At 36.9% G+C, this 17,439-nt stretch overlaps 2 protein-coding genes across 2 annotated transcripts; both read right to left on the bottom strand.

The window, feature by feature from the left end:
- Positions 1 to 110: 110 nt before the first annotated feature.
- Positions 111 to 820, bottom strand: LOC104587324 (histone H2B.1). The gene has a single exon (XM_010244879.3). The coding sequence runs from the start codon at positions 718 to 720 to the stop codon at positions 286 to 288; it is 435 nt and encodes a 144-aa protein (XP_010243181.2). The 5' UTR covers positions 721 to 820; the 3' UTR covers positions 111 to 285.
- A 14,815-nt stretch (positions 821 to 15,635) lies between these two features.
- Positions 15,636 to 16,745, bottom strand: LOC148802246 (histone H2B.7-like). The gene has a single exon (XM_088897122.1). The coding sequence runs from the start codon at positions 16,225 to 16,227 to the stop codon at positions 15,793 to 15,795; it is 435 nt and encodes a 144-aa protein (XP_088753248.1). The 5' UTR covers positions 16,228 to 16,745; the 3' UTR covers positions 15,636 to 15,792.
- Positions 16,746 to 17,439: the final 694 nt, after the last annotated feature.

Here is a 17,439-nt window from a genome sequence, read left to right as displayed (position 1 = left end):
CACATCAAAACTAATCGACAAGACCAACTACAAATCACCTAGAATTTTGATCATAAAAACCAAGAACTAATAAACAAAAACAAGTGCAGAAAACACATGGAACAGAGCAATTGCAAGTGAAAAATTGGCGCTTTTTCATTGACAGAGCTCTTGGGTTCATTGGGCTCACAAATTACACATAAAGAAAGTATCCAATCTTTACATTCAAAAAACCCTAACAGCAACACGAAACAACCAATAGATCCAAGGTACACAATCAGAGAAAATAACCTAATCTATGAAAACTTAAGAACTTGTAAACTTAGTAACAGCCTTGGTTCCTTCAGATACAGCGTGCTTCGCAAGCTCTCCAGGCAAGACCAGGCGGACGGCGGTCTGAATTTCCCGAGAGGTTATGGTCGGCTTCTTGTTATACCTAGCAAGCCTGGAAGCCTCCTGAGCAAGCTTCTCAAAGATATCGTTGATGAAGCTGTTCATAATTCCCATAGCCTTGCTCGAGACACCGATATCGGGGTGAACCTGCTTCAGGACCTTGAAGATGTAGATCTTGTAGGTCTCAGAGCTCTTCTTGATTCGCTTCTTCTTCTTATCCGGTGCGGAAGCGTCCTTGGGAAGCTTCTTCTCTGCCTTGGGTTTCTTCTCTGCAACTGGAGCCTTCTCGGCCTTCTTCTCCTCTGCTGGCTTCTTCTCTGCGGGCTTCTTCTCTGCCTTGGGCGCCATTGGAATGTCTGAAAAAAGGCTTTTAGAGGATAATGGAGTTCTACGGGGCTTCGGGGTATGCAACAAACTTCTTCGATTTTGTTGATTTCGGAGTGAGAGAGGACGTTTATTTATATAGAGATTAGGACGCAAGATGTGATTGGCTGCCTTTCTTCGACACGGATCGAGGGGAATGAACCGTCGATGAGGAAAAGTAGAAATGGGCGGTAAGGATTAAATCGTGGTTAGCGGGAATAGTAGAAGAAAAGGAAATTTCTGGGTACGAGTTTTAAAATAGCGCCTTTCAAGTTTCGCGGCTGTTAACATTAAACTTTAAATTAGAAGAGAGACCAAGTGTATGTTTGGTTAACGCCGCCACATCAGCGCCATAGGCGTTGGTGTTTATCTGAGATGAAGCAAAATGAAACAATTATTTAGGGGAACCGTGCCGTTTTTCAAAACAACGGTGCCACGTCGGATCTATATAGGCGTTTCAACAAACGCCCATGTATCTCATTTTTTTTTCAGCCGATTAGACATGCCTCAAAAATTGGGACCTCACTCATGGCGTTTCATGCATCAATGAACTGTTTTCCCCGATGGTTGATTGACGTGTATTCTATGTGGTGTTTATTTATCAGTACATACATGAAAAACGGTGATAAAAATCACTTTACCAAATAGCATAATGTTGCTCACTGCCTATGTGGCAAAAGCGTTTTTTTGTGAAAAATGGGTCTTGAAAATATGGGCGTTTTTTCTTGAAAATCAGTCCCAAAAAGTACTCACGCTGTTTTGTTCCGTTTATATTTATTGAGTAACATTTTATACTTGTATGACTGTAAAACCCATAAAAACAATTAATGAGGGCATTTATGACACATAGGTGCCATTAGGCACCACATTAGCAAAATGCCAATAAACACCTACCCATTTCAAGAAGTTCCAAAGTGAAGTTTCTTAAAATGGGAGAGGCGCACAGATTTGTAAACATTGATACACACAAATGCAATTAATGAGGCATTTGCTAACGGGGCGCCTATGTGGCACCATCCATAAACGTTTACTCAATAAATGTAAACGGAGCCAAACATACACTTAGTTTCACCATTTATCAAATAAATGGTAGAAAATTGAAAGTTTTAATATATTTTTGGTTCCGTTTACATTTATTAAATAAACATTTATGGATGGTGCCTCATTAATTGCATTTGTGTGTATCGAATTTTGCAAAAGCAAACTTCGGTTTCTATGTGTTTCTCTAGTTTCAGGAAGCTTCATTTTGGACCTTCCTAAAACGGGTAGGCATTTATTGGCATTTTGTTGATGTGGTGCCTAATGGCGCTTATGTGTCATAAACGCCCTCATTAATTGTTTTTCTTGGTTTTGCAGTCACACAAGTACAAAACGTTTACTCAATAAATGTAAATGGAACCAAACACCCTCTTAATTTTTATGTATAGGCATTTGGGAAATGTCAAATTCTTGTTTCCCCCAATGCCTCAGTGTTTCTTGAAACCAAATGGTAATGTGGAACACATTATTGGGTATTAATATGAGGTTTTAAAGTGAAGTTCAACCAAACAACAAAAATAAGAAACATTTAAAGTGAAAAAAAAGTGCAAATAAACATCAAATCCATAAACGCCCATGAAACCAAACACATACCAAATGGATGAACCAGGGTCAGAAGAAAACAAAATGTGTAACTCAGGTACACCCAGACGGGCAAACCCAAAGAATGGCTATGCTTCGTTATGTGGGAGTTTATTGAAAAAATGCCACCACATAGGCATCGACATTTATTGCATATGAAACAATTATTTGGTTTCACTATTTACCAAATGATAGAAAACTAAAATGTTTTGATTTTTGTGCATGGGGCATTTGGGAAGTGTCAAATTCTTGTTCCCCCAATGCCTGAGTGTTGCTTAAAACCATGTTGATGTGGCACACTTTAATGGGTATTAATCTGAGGTAAAAAGTAAAAAATGATTAAATTAATGTCCAACCAAATAATAAAAACAATAAACGTTTAAAGTGAAAAAATATAAATAAACATTTAAAGTGAAAAAATACAAATATATGGTCAACTCATCCACAAACGCCACAGAACCAAACACATACTGTGTTAACATGTGACGTAACTCACCTCTCACTTGCCCATTATAAGCCATGAGAATGAGAATTGAGAGGGTGCAAATGGATCGGGTTGGGTCTTATCTGAAGCCCGTCCGATTTTGTCCGACCCAGATAACCTCAATTCGGATTTTCTCATATTAGTAGGATTAAGAATTGGATCAAATTCGGATGACCCCCTATCGGAGATGGATTCAATCTGATATATATGTATCTATGTTATTTTTTATTTACAAATATGTTATCTGTATTGTATTTTTGTAATTTTTATTTCATTTATTTTTTAACAAATAAGTATATATATGATGAAAATAATTGAAAAATACTTGTATTTTTTTATTTTTATTTAAATTGTTATATTTTTTTCATTTATTAATTTTTTAAATTTTTAATAAATTAAATCGGGTTGAACCAAATTTGGATATCCAACATCCTTATTGGGTTCAAATTCTAATAGATATTTATGAGATCTGATTGGATTGAATCTAGTTTATGGATCTATTCAGATATACCCTTATTTGAAGCTGATCTGATGTAGAGGTGTAAAGCGTGCTCTGCCACTCGCGCAAAGTGTGGGCCGTCACAGGTCGTGCGGCCCTCCCCGATGAAAATTTAGGGGGTTGGCATGGCATGGTGAGTCGTGCCATGCCGTGCCGCGAGCCATAGGGTTGTCCATGAAAAACCGAACCGAGAAAACCAAATCGCAAAATGCAGTTAACAGAACCAGTCGGTTTGGAATTTTTGAAAAACCGAAGGACCAGTTCGGTTTTCGATTAACCTATAAAAAAATCGATGGTTAACCGAACCGACCGGTATATATATTTATATGTATATTTTATATATATTTTTAATATACGTCACATATTTTCTATGTATTTTATATAAATATATACTTTTATTATATTTATAATGATCTATTTACAAATATATTATATATTTTTAAAATATTTATAATATATTATATATCATTTATTATTTATAATATAATATTATACATATATTTATATAATGTATATTATAAATATAAAAAACCAAAAAATCGAAGAACCGAACCGATAAACCGGTTAACCGATGGTACTGGTTCGATTTCGGTTTGGCAAAATGAAAAGACCGGTACCACCGGTTCGATTTACAAAAAGGGGCCATGGTTTGGTTAACCGAACCGTGGACACCCCTAGCGGGCCAGGCTGGCCCGTGGGCCAAGCCTTGGCCCAAGTCGGGCCATGGACTGGGCCAAAGTTATTTTTGCCTATTTATTTAAAAATTTGAAAAAATGTTTATTTTATTAATATACTATATACTATATATTATTATATATTATAATTTATATAATATATTAAATATTATATATATAAATAGTATATATGGGTCGTGCCAGCACGCGGGCCACGAATGGCACGTCCCGCTTGATCATACCCTATCGTGTCGGGCCTAGCACGGCCCTTGAGCTGTCGTGCCGTGCTGAGCCAGGCCGGTCCAAAATCGTGCAACAGGCAGCCCGGCCTAATTTACACCTTTAATCTGATTCATTTGCATCTCTAATTAAAAAGGCATGGGCTGATTATGGATGCCAACTATCGGGCCCAATACAAGTTTGCCTCGATCCAAACCCAACCCATTTGGCCCAGGGGATACCGAACCCATCTCACCCTACTCCATATCATCATATGCAATACATTTAGGCTTCATTTGAATGCCGTGTAAAAGTAATGATGAATGCTTAATGCCTCCTAACCGCATTGTAAATAAGAATGTAATGATGAATGTAAGAGGTTGAATTTCCTTGACATTGTTTAGAAAAGGATTTACAAAAAAAAATGTTTTGGAAAGGGAAGTGAAAGATTTACAATCCAAAATGCACTCAGACAATGTTGGTTAAAATTTTACCCCAAAAAATCATAAAAATGATTATTTTTGAAGGTAATTATTTTAACTCCAAAGCATCAAGTCTTAAAATGAATTTTGGGGTTAGAAAATAACCAATTCTAACCATTTTCATAACTCGAAATCTAAAATGATCCTTAGAACTAGGGATGTCAATGGGTCGGATTAAATGATAAATCCGGCTTGACCCAACCCTATAGGGTTGGGTTAGGGTCAATATATTTGATTTTAGGATTGGGTTAGGATTTTGGTTATTCAACCCGATCGGGTTTGGATCGGGTTCGGGTTTTGGCTGACATGCCCATCGGTCATGGGTGAATTTACAACAACAATTATCATTATATTATTTGTAATAACTAATAGTAAATTATTTTTAGTTATGGGTGAATTATTAGAAACTATTGAAATTGTAAGAATTATTTGTTTCAAAATTAGATTTTACTAATTTCATATAAGTTAATCTCATTAAAAAATATAAATAATAATATAAAAATAAATTATCATTAATTATAATAAATATATCTTATAAATGTTTAATTTAAAATCGACTAAAATAATATAAATAAAAAAACTATTATAAAATAATAAAAGTTAGCTAAAACTTAATAACGCTAAACCCAATTGGGTTGTATTAGGTTGGTCTCACCCAAGTTGTAACCCCACCTTTATATTTAATGTAGTTGTCCACATCATCTTACTCTCTTTTTTGCTTTCCAATCCCTTTAGAATTTTGTAGTTTTTTTTTTAATATATTTAAACATAGGTTGTTTACAACAAAATCGGTTTCCTTTTTTATTAGGAAATTGAATGGAATGACTCCCAATTAACAGGGGCATCTCTTAACACCACCCCATGAAATGTTATGGAGATGGTTGCAACCAATGTTGCATCCAAAGATCTACCACTATTGAAGTAGGGTTTTTTCTCTCATTATGTGCAGACGTTTTGTATTTTCGGTTGATGGTTTTTTTGTCGGTGTATTTTGTTTTCCATTTTCAGTGCTAGGTTTTTCTAGAAAAACAAAAGTTGCTCATCGTCTTTTTGCTTTGTTAGCTATCTCTTTCTTGCTAAGGGTCTAGGGATTCTTTTGTTCGAGGGAGGCGTATCCTCTTCTACTTCCGTTTTAAGAAAGAAGAAATTCTGGTGAACTTAATTAATAGCCTCCCGCCTTATCCATGTTGGTTACTGATACTGTGCAATCCGGGCATTCCTACCTGGCAGCTGACTGGCTCCTCGCTGGTCATGGACGGTACCTGAGAAGAGAACGGTGAAGGATTCCCGGGGGACTTGCCTGGTGGGAATACTCCGATGCTTAAATTAGAACACTGGAGAAAGCAGTTAAGAGTGCAAAGAATGTTAACAGTGTAGGTCGCGCTAGATCACTAAGTTAGCTTGAGAGAAAGTTCAACATCAAATCTTTAGATATTCCAGAGAAAGTTCTTCCCTTCAACTAGGGGGCTCTTATATATGAGCGTTCTTGTCAAATCGGGTGTAACCGCCACTAGACCTCTGTCGCAGCCGTTATCTGTCAGGACTACGCAGGTAACCGTTGCAGTGTACTACCCAATCGGGTGAGTGACACGTCCCGGAAGGACAGACACGCCACCACCTGTCAAGAGATGTGGGCGCAGACTTGTCGGACTGGCAGGGACTGCACCGTCGGTCATGAGACATGGCGCAGTTTGATGGGTACGGTTTTGTCAAATAGAAGCTTCCTGAAAACATAGCGTTGCTTAGTAGCGAGCTGCCTTATAGCGAGCTATCTTGTCGCGAGCTACCTTGTAGCGAGCTCCTGAGGGTACTGCGAGGCGATTCCTCTTGAAATGGCCCCTTAGGTAGTTTTTCTGCCTAAGTATTGGAGCGAGCTGGTTATCCTAGCTCGCGTGCCGGGATAGACTTGTCTTGGAGTATTCCCTTTCAGTACATCGGGGATCCTTGAGCTCGCGTTGTAGTGGGCTCTCCCTGTAGCGAGCTATGACGTAGCGAGCTCTCCTATGGGCCCGTTACTTAGTCGCGGTCAGGCTGTGATGCTGAGCTGTTACTTATACCGAGTCATGCCCACGTGTCACTGTCCCAAGGGGTCGGGTCAAATCACCCTCCATCAGTTACTTCCAAGGACAAGTAAACTTAATTATTTATTTTTGACTTTATGTACCCCAAGCTACATGTCCAAGACAAAAGCATCTCAAAATTATTGGATAACGGTATTGGAACCAAATTTAGGGAACTTGGGGGATCCCACCTTTAGTTCTGTTCATTTTGTATTTAAATTAGTGAATGACCCTGCATTAATTATGGGGAAGTTATTATATATATATAATAAATATTAATGATTTTTATTACACTATTAGAAAAAATACTTACAGAGACAACAAAAAATGCTTCTAAAAGAGGAAAAAATGCCTCTAAGAAGAATTAGAGGCACTTAGGTGATTGCTTTTAAATGTCTAACTTCTAAATGTTATAGAGTCACATCTGATTAATGCCCCAAAAAACAAAATATTGAGGCACATAATCATGCCTCCAAAGCATTGTTGCTAAAAAGTATTATATAGAGTCATATATGAATGTCACAAAATGTACATTTTTAGAGGCATTTTAATTAAATTTAAAGCAAATTTATTTGCTTTAAAAATAATTTTAAGAATATTACTTATACTTTATAGTAGCACTTGTAATTGCCACTAAAAGTGTTGGTTGCTCTTATTTAGAGGCACTTGTGACCGCCTTTAATTGATACAAATTATTTCATATTAATTGATAGCCATTGTTTCTGAATATTAAATTAAAAGGTAGTCATTGTTTCTGAATATTATTTCATATTAATTGATACAAATTCAAAGAAAAAAGAACAATCCATCTACAAAAATATATGGAATAAAAATACAAAAAACAATTCACTTCCTACTCTAAGAAAAGAAAAAAAGTAGTTCATCTTAATACCATCTGCATTCTTTTTCTTCCACAACCTACAAGAAAAAAATAATACAACAAAAAGAAAAAAAATTAGTCAAATTAGTAACTACAATTTTTCAAAAATAAAATATCTTTAATCATCTAATTACATGTTGCATGATTCTTACCTTCAAAACAAGCTTTGAAAGGTAGCCCATTCCTAGTCTTACATCAAAACACTACTTAATTTTGTGGCCTGATACATATTTAAGATTTCAAGGTATAGAGGGTTAAGTTCTTTTTGTTTTTATTGAAATATAAATAAAATATTTCATATTGAAAAATATATACCTTCTTTGGATTGAAACAAAGCCTTGGTATCGAATGCAACTTGAATGTCCCCAAAAATTCTATGTTTCTTTATATTTGGACATGTCATGCTCTTCCAAGGTCATACTCCAGCTCTTCCCCTTGAGGAGAACGAAATGTCAAGTGGAGCATCAAATTTATGAGGAAGAAGTGAAGTAACATAAACAACTCAGGTAGAGCCTACTAGTCAAATTCAACTTCAGCTCAAGTACCTCAAATGAAATCTTTGAGCCAGCATCTTATCTACATAAAAAAGAGTGACAGATCAATTCCATTCATTAGGGGAAGCAATAAGAATTGATAATAGATCAACTGCTAAATTGATCATCTTCAACATACATTCTAGCATGCCAAAAAACTGCAACTGCTTCTTTAAAAGACTTCATATAATCTTCTAGCATTTGGTTACCCTTCTCAAACTTAAGAAAAGAGAGGGCCTATTTATAAGATATCATATACAGGAAATAATGATAAACATTCATCTTCTGTAACAAGGATACATTTATGGATCAAAGAGGTCACACCAAAGCATTTACATAATACATGAGGCATAGAAAATTTATGTGCCTAATGGTTTTCATGAAGATTTTTAGACCTAATGGTTAAGTAAAATCAAATAGTATATGATCCTTTAGTTCACATCCAAAATTCACATCATGCAATAGTGTTGTTCTACAAGTACAAACTACGGGTGTCACTTTTTTTATCAATAACTACAGATGTCATTTCAACATAATGGATGCCTAACATAGTGACTTTGGAAAATCTAAGTGTAGATACACACATAAAGCTCTGTTTGTTTACGGTGCAAAGTGCATGGGAGTGCAAATGGGCTGTGTAAATTCTGGTTTACTTTCGTTTCATTTTGACTTTGCTTGTTTGTGAGGAGTAAAATAAGAAGTAAGGCAGGAGGAAGGTGGTTTAGATGCAAAATTTGTACTGCCAATGAGTACAAATTTTGCATCAACAACACTGAACTGGGTGCTATATCTGGTTCAGATTGGCATTGCAATCAAAGTTCACCTTTTATTGTTCATGAGTCCTTTGATGATAGATGAAGTAGCTCAACTGAATGACTTCTTGCCTTGTCTCTTAATGGATAAGTCATTAACGAATTTTATTACATGACCATCTACTAAAAGACAAAGCAATAAGTCATTAAGTTTGGCTAAATATAACTATTATCAAAAGGGCCTCAAGTTCAGGACATTCTCAGCTTTTGACCATTGACCAAGACTATCAAAATTTGTTATTGCATTAGGTTAGCTTGGTAGTTAGTACATCCAGTGCAAAATATTAGTTACCAATACCATAAACCAGTCATGTACAACAAAAAGTAGTGACTACAAAAGTATGGACCTAAGTTGATATAATTTCCCCAAATGTTGATATAATTTCTGCCAAATAAAGTTAAGGAAGCTTCCCCCATTTTTGACACTCTTAAAAAACATTGACCAAGTAGCAACTGTTTTTTACTATAAAAAAAAAAGAAGGTAGCAGAAGACATAGTTGGTCTCAACAAGCCTGAGAACAAGGGCTGCATTCTAAGGCTAGGTCTGTATCTGATCCACCCTTCCCAAGAATCTGGATAGCTGGGACCAACATTTGGTGAAGACCTTGTTGAGGAATAATGCTCTGGGAACATGGAAATTTAGATACTTGTTGAGGGAAGTTAGATTATTGGTAGAAGAATAAAGAGGCAATTATTGAGATTGTTACTCTAAGGGTAGCACACTAGGTGAAGACCTTGAAGATTTTTTCATATTTTACTGTAGAAGATTTCTTCAGAAGTTGAGGAGTGATTCCGGATGAAGGGGGAACATATGTGGATTGTTTACGGGGCCAATTGGACAAGGTGATTCAGTTAGGGCAGGGTTAATGGCTGCTGTTTTTGGGGTACAAAAATCCAAGGAAACACAAGGTTGATTATGGAAGGGGATTCACAGCTGTTGCCCCTGTTGTCACTGAATATTATGAAAAATAGGTACATCGATAAAAAAACAAGGAATCTCACCTGCTGTCCATCAAGAAATTATTCACAGCTGAAGATTGATTAAAGAGTTCTTCTGCTTGTACAAATTCAGTATTCCAAAGCACTGCTGGATACTTTGGGATGCAAGCTTGGACAATGTAGACCTGAACTGAGCAGTTTTCCTCAAATTCTTGTTTGACTTCTGCACAGGAATCAAGAGAAAAATTGGAGTTGCATTTTTCACTTGAAGCAACTGACTGCTGACTTTTTTCATATGATTTTTTATTGAAGATGAGGTTACTGAGGCAAATTGTTCCTCACAAACAATAAACAGACGCACATGCACACAAAAAGAGTTCCAAAAAGAGAGAGACCTGCACTTTCCAGAACAGTTCCAGATCAATTTGTAAATGTATAAATTGCAAGAATAATGGCTCCGGCAGAATCAATCCACTAGAAGAATTTGTCACCAAGAACACTAGCAATTAAGCCTACTACATTAGTAGGCTTGCAAGACTACTAATGGCCATCATCAGGCTACAAATAACCAGAAGCCTCACATTGGAAGCCATCGTTAGGCTACAATTAAGCCTCCCATCATCAGAGAGAGCTTGCAGGGCTTGCAAAAAGTTAGTGAGCATGAGCCAACCACCATTGACAGGGACTCCCCCCCTATATAGTTTTATGTCCTTTTTTCTATAGTAAAAATAAAACTTATTTAAGAAAAACTTTATAAATTGTATATGACTATGTTTCCATGCAAGCAATAGAAGCAAACAAAAGGCACAGCAACTAGCAACAGGAAAAATTTTCATTTTTTTTTGGTCTTTTCATCATTTTTGTCATTTTCCTTTTTCCTTTTACCCTAACAGAAGTTTCAATTATCCAAAACAAGGACCCTTCATTTCAAATTAGAACTTTAACCAAGAAGATGATAGAGTAATGGAAAGCTAAAGTTTGGTGTTTTCCTCTATTGCATGTTGTTGGATCAATTTAAGAAGAGATGCATCCAGGGAATCAATGTTAGCAAAACAAATTAGATATAAATTTTGATTTATTTTAAGCAACTTTTTTTTCTAAGATGCTCTCACTAAAAAAATAACTTCTCAACTTCTTTTTTTTTTTCTATACAATAATTTAATTTCTCCCTCTATTAGTTATTTTAATTCCAAAGCATCAAATCTTAAAATGAATTTTGGGGTTAGAAAAGAACCAATTCTATCCATTTTCATAACTCGAAATCCAAAATTATCCTTAGAATTAGGGATGTCAATGGGTCAGGTTAAGTGGTAAACCTGGCTTGACCCAACCCTATATGGTTAGGTTAGGGTCAATATATTTAGTTTTAGGATTGGGTTAGGATTTTGATTATTCAACCCAAGTCGGATTTGGGTCAGGTTCGGGTTTTGGCTGACCTACCTTGGGTCATGATAGCCTGCATATATACAAAGTATTCTTGTAACTTTTTGATTTCTAACTCTATAGCGTTAAAGTTTAAGATTTATTTACATGTTGGTTTTGATTTTGATTTTCTTTTTTTTTTTTAATGGGAAAAGTGAGATTTTAGATTTTTTAAAACAATTTCCTAACTTAAATTAATGGATTTTAGATCTTCAAAATGTGTTAAAAAATATAATTGAAATGCTACGGGTCAAGTCGGGTTGGTATCGGGTTAGACCCTATAGTATTGGGTCAGGTTTGGAAATCATGTATTTCAAGGTGGGACAGATCCGATTGGGTTGAAGCACTATAAGATCAGGTTAGGATTAAAGCAAACCCATGCCAAACCCGATCCATTGACATCTCTACTTAGAATGGCATAATTCATGAAAATATTAAAAAAAAATGTTAAATGCAACCTTAAAGAGTGTTTGTTTGCACCAACCTTTGAGTTTTAAGAAAATAATTTCAGATGTTTCATTTGATAGGACCTAAGCAGGCTTCAACTTGGGCAGAATTAGCCTGAACCCAACCCAAAAATGTCAATTTAGACTTGGCCAGGGTTGAAATTCAGGTTGCATTAGGGTTGAGGCGTTGGCCAATCCAAACCCAATTTTATAACTGTATATATTAATATGATATAAACATGGAAAAATCTGCGATGTAGAAATTACACCGTGAAGCAAAAAAATAAACCAATTATAAAGTGATACGTTACATGTTACATATTCACGTTGTATTGATAAGTATACCTTATAAAACATGGACCAATGAAAAATTAATAGATCATTTAGATCACATGACGTTTATAACATGATTGGTTACCTTTTTTTTTCACTTATGCAGTTTGTACTCTCCTCATATGTTTATACGCATGTATTTATTTGTCTATATGCATATGTGTGTCAAAAAAATTTAATTTGCTGTTTGACTATAACACTAGAACTTATAATCAATTAATTTATGTCAAAATGATAATCAATCATTGAAGTCCCGCTTAGAAATCTTAACTCCACCTTAGGAATAGAATGAATCCTGACCATAGATTGATGCCAAATCTATGGAATTCACGGTCAGGATGTGGCTTAGGGGGGGGTACTAGTAGACTAGGAGGTGACCGTCTTAGGGGGGGTACAGTCTACTTATCCTTATTAAATAAACGCTTATAATTGATTTATTTTTAAAATCAAAAAAAGTATTTGATAAACCATTTATTGATAAGTAGACATTACATCAATCTTCTCCCAATGATCGATGTACGCATAAATCAAAACCAACTTTTATGAATATCTATGGCGTTTTAATTTAAAATCCAAAACTTTATAAGATTTTTATAAATAACCATATAAGCGTTGGCATGGATTGGATACCCAAAAATTCTCACAAAATTGCCATCTTTATTTTAAATGCCTTTTTTTTCTTTTTTTTTTCTCGTGAATTTATTGAGTTTACATCAGCACCCCACACAATCCAATGGAGACACTTGCCCTTCCGCACGAGCTCCTTCTTAACGCGCGCGGACTCAATTTTCACTCAGAAACAGTGAAAAACCCAAAAGCCCCCATTCCCGCTCTGCCCTCTTTCAATTCGACTTCGAGTACCCCTGTTCGACAATCACACCATTCAAAGTAATCAACGCCAGGCAAATCAGCACCCATTCCCGCTCGACCCTTCCTCTCGATTCAACTTTGGAGTACCCTGTTCACTGTCCTTCCGTCTCCCACTTCCTTCTCCGGTGCCGGCATTCATTCCGGCAATCACATCGTTCGAAGGTAAAATTCCTATATATTGAAATAAAAAATAAGGGAAGTCCAATGATCACTGAAATGACTAATTGGAATTACCACAGAAAGTCTTGAACTGGCAGCCCATCTATTCAGAGTTGATTCCATCTTGCTTATGATCACCTCCACCGGAACAGAATTAACCTAAAAAATTCAGTTTCTCCCAAACTATCAAACAGATGGCAAAAAAGGAAGATAGCTCTATATGAATTTTCCTTTGCTTGAGAATAGGTACGTGTTCTTGGGGAGAATCCATTGAACCTGCATAAAAAAGTGGCTGTGGCACCATACAAGATAAGTAAGAGGGCAATGAAATAACAGATCGTCCATGCTAGCGGGAAGCAAAAAAACCTTCATGTTGGCCAGTGATGTATTCGGCAATGCAGAACATTATAATGGGTTCAGGAAAATACAGAAAAAAAAAAAGAGGAATGAAGAAAAAAGCTGCATCTCTTCAATGGTGCCGATAGTCGCTGGTGATATTGGAATGAACGCCGGACGCCAAGAGAAGTGAAGATGGAAGGAAAATTAACAAAGGTGCTCTGAAGTAAGAGTGTCAATCGACCGATTTTAGATTGGATCCCATCTAGTCCAGAATCAATTTAGATGTTTTGAACGGACCAACAAGACATATTGAATTGAACCAATTTAGTCCAAAATATTTATTAAATTGGATTAAACTTGATCCATCCCTAACAAATTTATATTACATACAAATTTATATTAGATTGAGTTGGATCCATTGATATAAAATAAGTGTATATGTATTAATGAATCAGGTTTGGATTGAAACCAATCTGCATCAAAATCAATTTAGTCTAAAATATTTATTAAATTGGATTAAACTTGATCCATCCCTAACAAATTTATATTACATACAAATTTATATTAGATTGAGTTGGATCCATTGATATAAAATAAGTGTATATGTATTAATGAATCAGGTTTGGATTGAAACCAATCTGCGGGCAATTTTAGAAGTTACGGTGAATTTCATAAAAAGTGTGATAGTGGGTTTTAGAGAGAGATGTTCTTGAACTTGCAATCAATCGAACAAACCTTATGAAATTACAATAGAGACGAGGATAGAATTGCAGAGAAGCTACAGCTGGGTTTTATTTATCTCTCGTGATCTTGCAGTGGAACGGACGGCGCTCGTTGTCCTACGGTTGGCTGTCGATGGAAGGTCACTCTTGTGGAACACGACCGTTGGAAAATCAGACTTACAGCGGAACAGACGGCGCTCGTCGCCCTCCGGTTGGCAGTCGGTGGAAGGTCACTCTTGAGGAACAAAACCTAGCAAAGTCCTTGTCGGTGGCAAGGCGTTACTTGCGAGAACAACCAAGTCACCGTCTTGCGTCTTCCTAGCAACGGACTCATCGGCCAAATCCTCGTAGGAATCTTCGGAAATCTGGTGCAGCTCCACACGCCTATCCTCTGGCTTAATGCTCTCACTGGTCCATTGCCGTCCGATCTAGCCGCATGTACGAACCTCCACAATTTATGTTTGCAGGGAAATTTTTTCTCCGGCGAGATTCCGTCGTCCTTGTTCGAACTCAAGAAAACTTGTCCGCGTGAACCTTGCTTTGAATAACTTCTCCGGTGGGATCTCTCCGTCCTTCAACAATCTCACCGGCGACTCTGTATCTGCAGAACAATAAGTTGACTGGTCTGATACCGGAGCTGAGCCTAACGAATGTCTCGATTCCAACGAGTCTGCAGAAGTTTAAAGCCGATTCATTCCTTAGCACTTAGCTCTGCGGCTCGCCGCTTCCTCCGTCCTCAACGAAGCGGTGCCGCCGATAAGCGGAGGGAGCAGCTCCAACAACAGTAACAGTGGTTAAAAGTTGTCTGGAGGAACTATTGCAAGAATCACAATCGGGTCGGGTCGGTGGTGGCTTTCCTCCTGATTCTTCTGATTTTATTCCTTCTCTACGAAAGTCAATCTCAAATCTTCACGTTCCCAGACGATGGGAGAAGCAAGGGGCCAATGTGGAAGCAGTCAATACTTTCTCACTGTTAGCACCCAATACTTTCTCACTGTTAAAGGTTTTGTGTTGAAGAATGACAGTAATTTTGAGATATTATAAAATAGGATAAAATAGTAAATTAGTGATGTCTGTTCGCATGGTGAGTGTGAGTTTTGGACGAAAAGTTACGTTCCATTTATAACGGATTTCGGATTTGACCAAATCCAGTCCAATTGACCCCATCGGAGCATCTCGCAGATGTGCCTGTGAGGCGCCCTGTGTGAGGAGCAGATCCCAATTCGAGGGGCGGAGGGGGGGCAATAAGACTAGTCTATACACACTATGATGAAAAACGACATGTTTCTTACGTTTCTCTTTACTTTTGCTTGAGCACGCACACCAACAGCTTCTACAAGAAGTTTGATCATATAAACAAAGAAATAATAAACAAAAAAAGTGTAGACAACACATGGGACAGAGCAATTGCGACCGAAAACTTGGCGCTTTTTCATTGATAGAGTCCTTCGGTTCATCGAATCCACAAATTACACATAAAGAAAGGATCCAATCTTTACATTCAAAAAACCCTAACAGCATATCCAAGGTACACAATCAGATAAAATAACCCAACCTATGAACCTTAAGAACTTGTGAACTTAGTAACAGCCTTGGTTCCTTCAGATACAGCGTGCTTCGCAAGCTCTCCAGGCAAGACCAGGCGGACGGCGGTCTGAATTTCCCGAGAGGTTATGGTCGGCTTCTTGTTATACCTAGCAAGCCTGGAAGCCTCCTGAGCAAGCTTCTCAAAGATATCGTTGATGAAGCTGTTCATAATTCCCATAGCCTTGCTCGAGATACCGATATCGGGGTGAACCTGCTTCAGGACCTTGAAGATGTAGATCTTGTAGGTCTCAGAGCTCTTCTTGGTTCGCTTCTTCTTCTTGTCCGGTGCGGAAGCGTCCTTGGGAAGCTTCTTCTCTGCCTTGGGCTTCTTCTCTGCAACTGGAGCCTTCTCGGCCTTCTTCTCCTCTGCTGGCTTCTTCTCTGCGGGCTTCTTCTCTGCCTTGGGCGCCATTGGAATGTCTGAAAAAAGGCTTAGAGGAGAATGGAGTACTACGGGGCTATGGGGTATGCAATAAACTTCTTCGATTTGGTTGATTTCGGAGTGAGTGAGGAGGTTTGTTTATATAGAGATTAGGACTTGAGATGTGATTGGCTTCCTTTCTTCGACACGGATCGAGGGGAATGAACCGTCGATGAGGAAAAGTAGAAATGGACGGTAATGATTAAATCGTGGTTAGCGGGAGTAGTACAGGAATCTTCTGTTCTGGCCTTCTGGGTTCGAGTTTTAAAATCAGAAGACATTGAAGAGAGACCAAACGGACGAACCCGGGCCCGCCGAAAACAAAATGTGTAACTCGGGTGTGCCCAAACCCAAAGTATGTTAACACGTGCCCTAACTCACTTTTCACGTGCCCATTATCAGCCATGCGAAGGGTAAAGTATAAAATCCTTCCCTGTAGTTAATAAAAATCTGTAGTTTATTCCCTTTCATCTTTGTTTTGGGCTTCCTTCAATATAATCAAAATGCCAGATTTGTCCTTCTAAACTTCATTATACCTAATGCTTTTATAAAGTAAAGTTCTTTTGTTCTTTTCATTTTTCAATCTAACTCAGAATTTTTAATTAAAAGTGAAATTTTGGGAGGATGGATATTTTAGTAGATTTTCATATAAATTGATATATATATAAGGGTAAAATGGATATATACTTTTGAAAAACTAATACATTATGCCAATATTTTTCATTCATGACAACAAGAAAAGTGAGGCAATTGCAATTTTTTTAAATATAGGAGATTTTTGTGAAAATGAAACCTCAAGGAGGTTTTTATGATTGCCAAAGACCTCACGAAAGTCACTTGACTATGGGTGTAATCGGACCGAGTTGAATCAATTTTGGATAGTTTAAGTTGAAGCTCAATTCAAAAATTCGAAGCTTGAAACTCAATTCACGCTTAATCTAGTTTGAATTTCATATTTGAACTTGACTCGAGTTGATACTTGTGTGCTATTCGAGTCTGACTCGGCTTAAGCCAATTAATTCTCACTAAAAATTATAAACAAATCAATATTATGAAATATTTTAAATAAAAAAGATATTAGAAAACTTGATTATAAGTTTGTTTATTATATTATAAATAAATTAATATTTAAGATTCAAAAAGGGGTCGGTTTAAAGCCTATGTACCCCCTAAACCAAGTCAGACCCTGAACACCCATTATAA

This window comes from Nelumbo nucifera, chromosome 2 (assembly GCF_055504915.1).
Source record: "Nelumbo nucifera cultivar China Antique chromosome 2, China Antique-T2T, whole genome shotgun sequence".
Lineage (NCBI taxonomy): Eukaryota > Viridiplantae > Streptophyta > Magnoliopsida > Proteales > Nelumbonaceae > Nelumbo > Nelumbo nucifera.
Note: the sequence above shows the minus strand (reverse complement) of the source record. Positions and strands in the feature narration are given on the sequence as shown.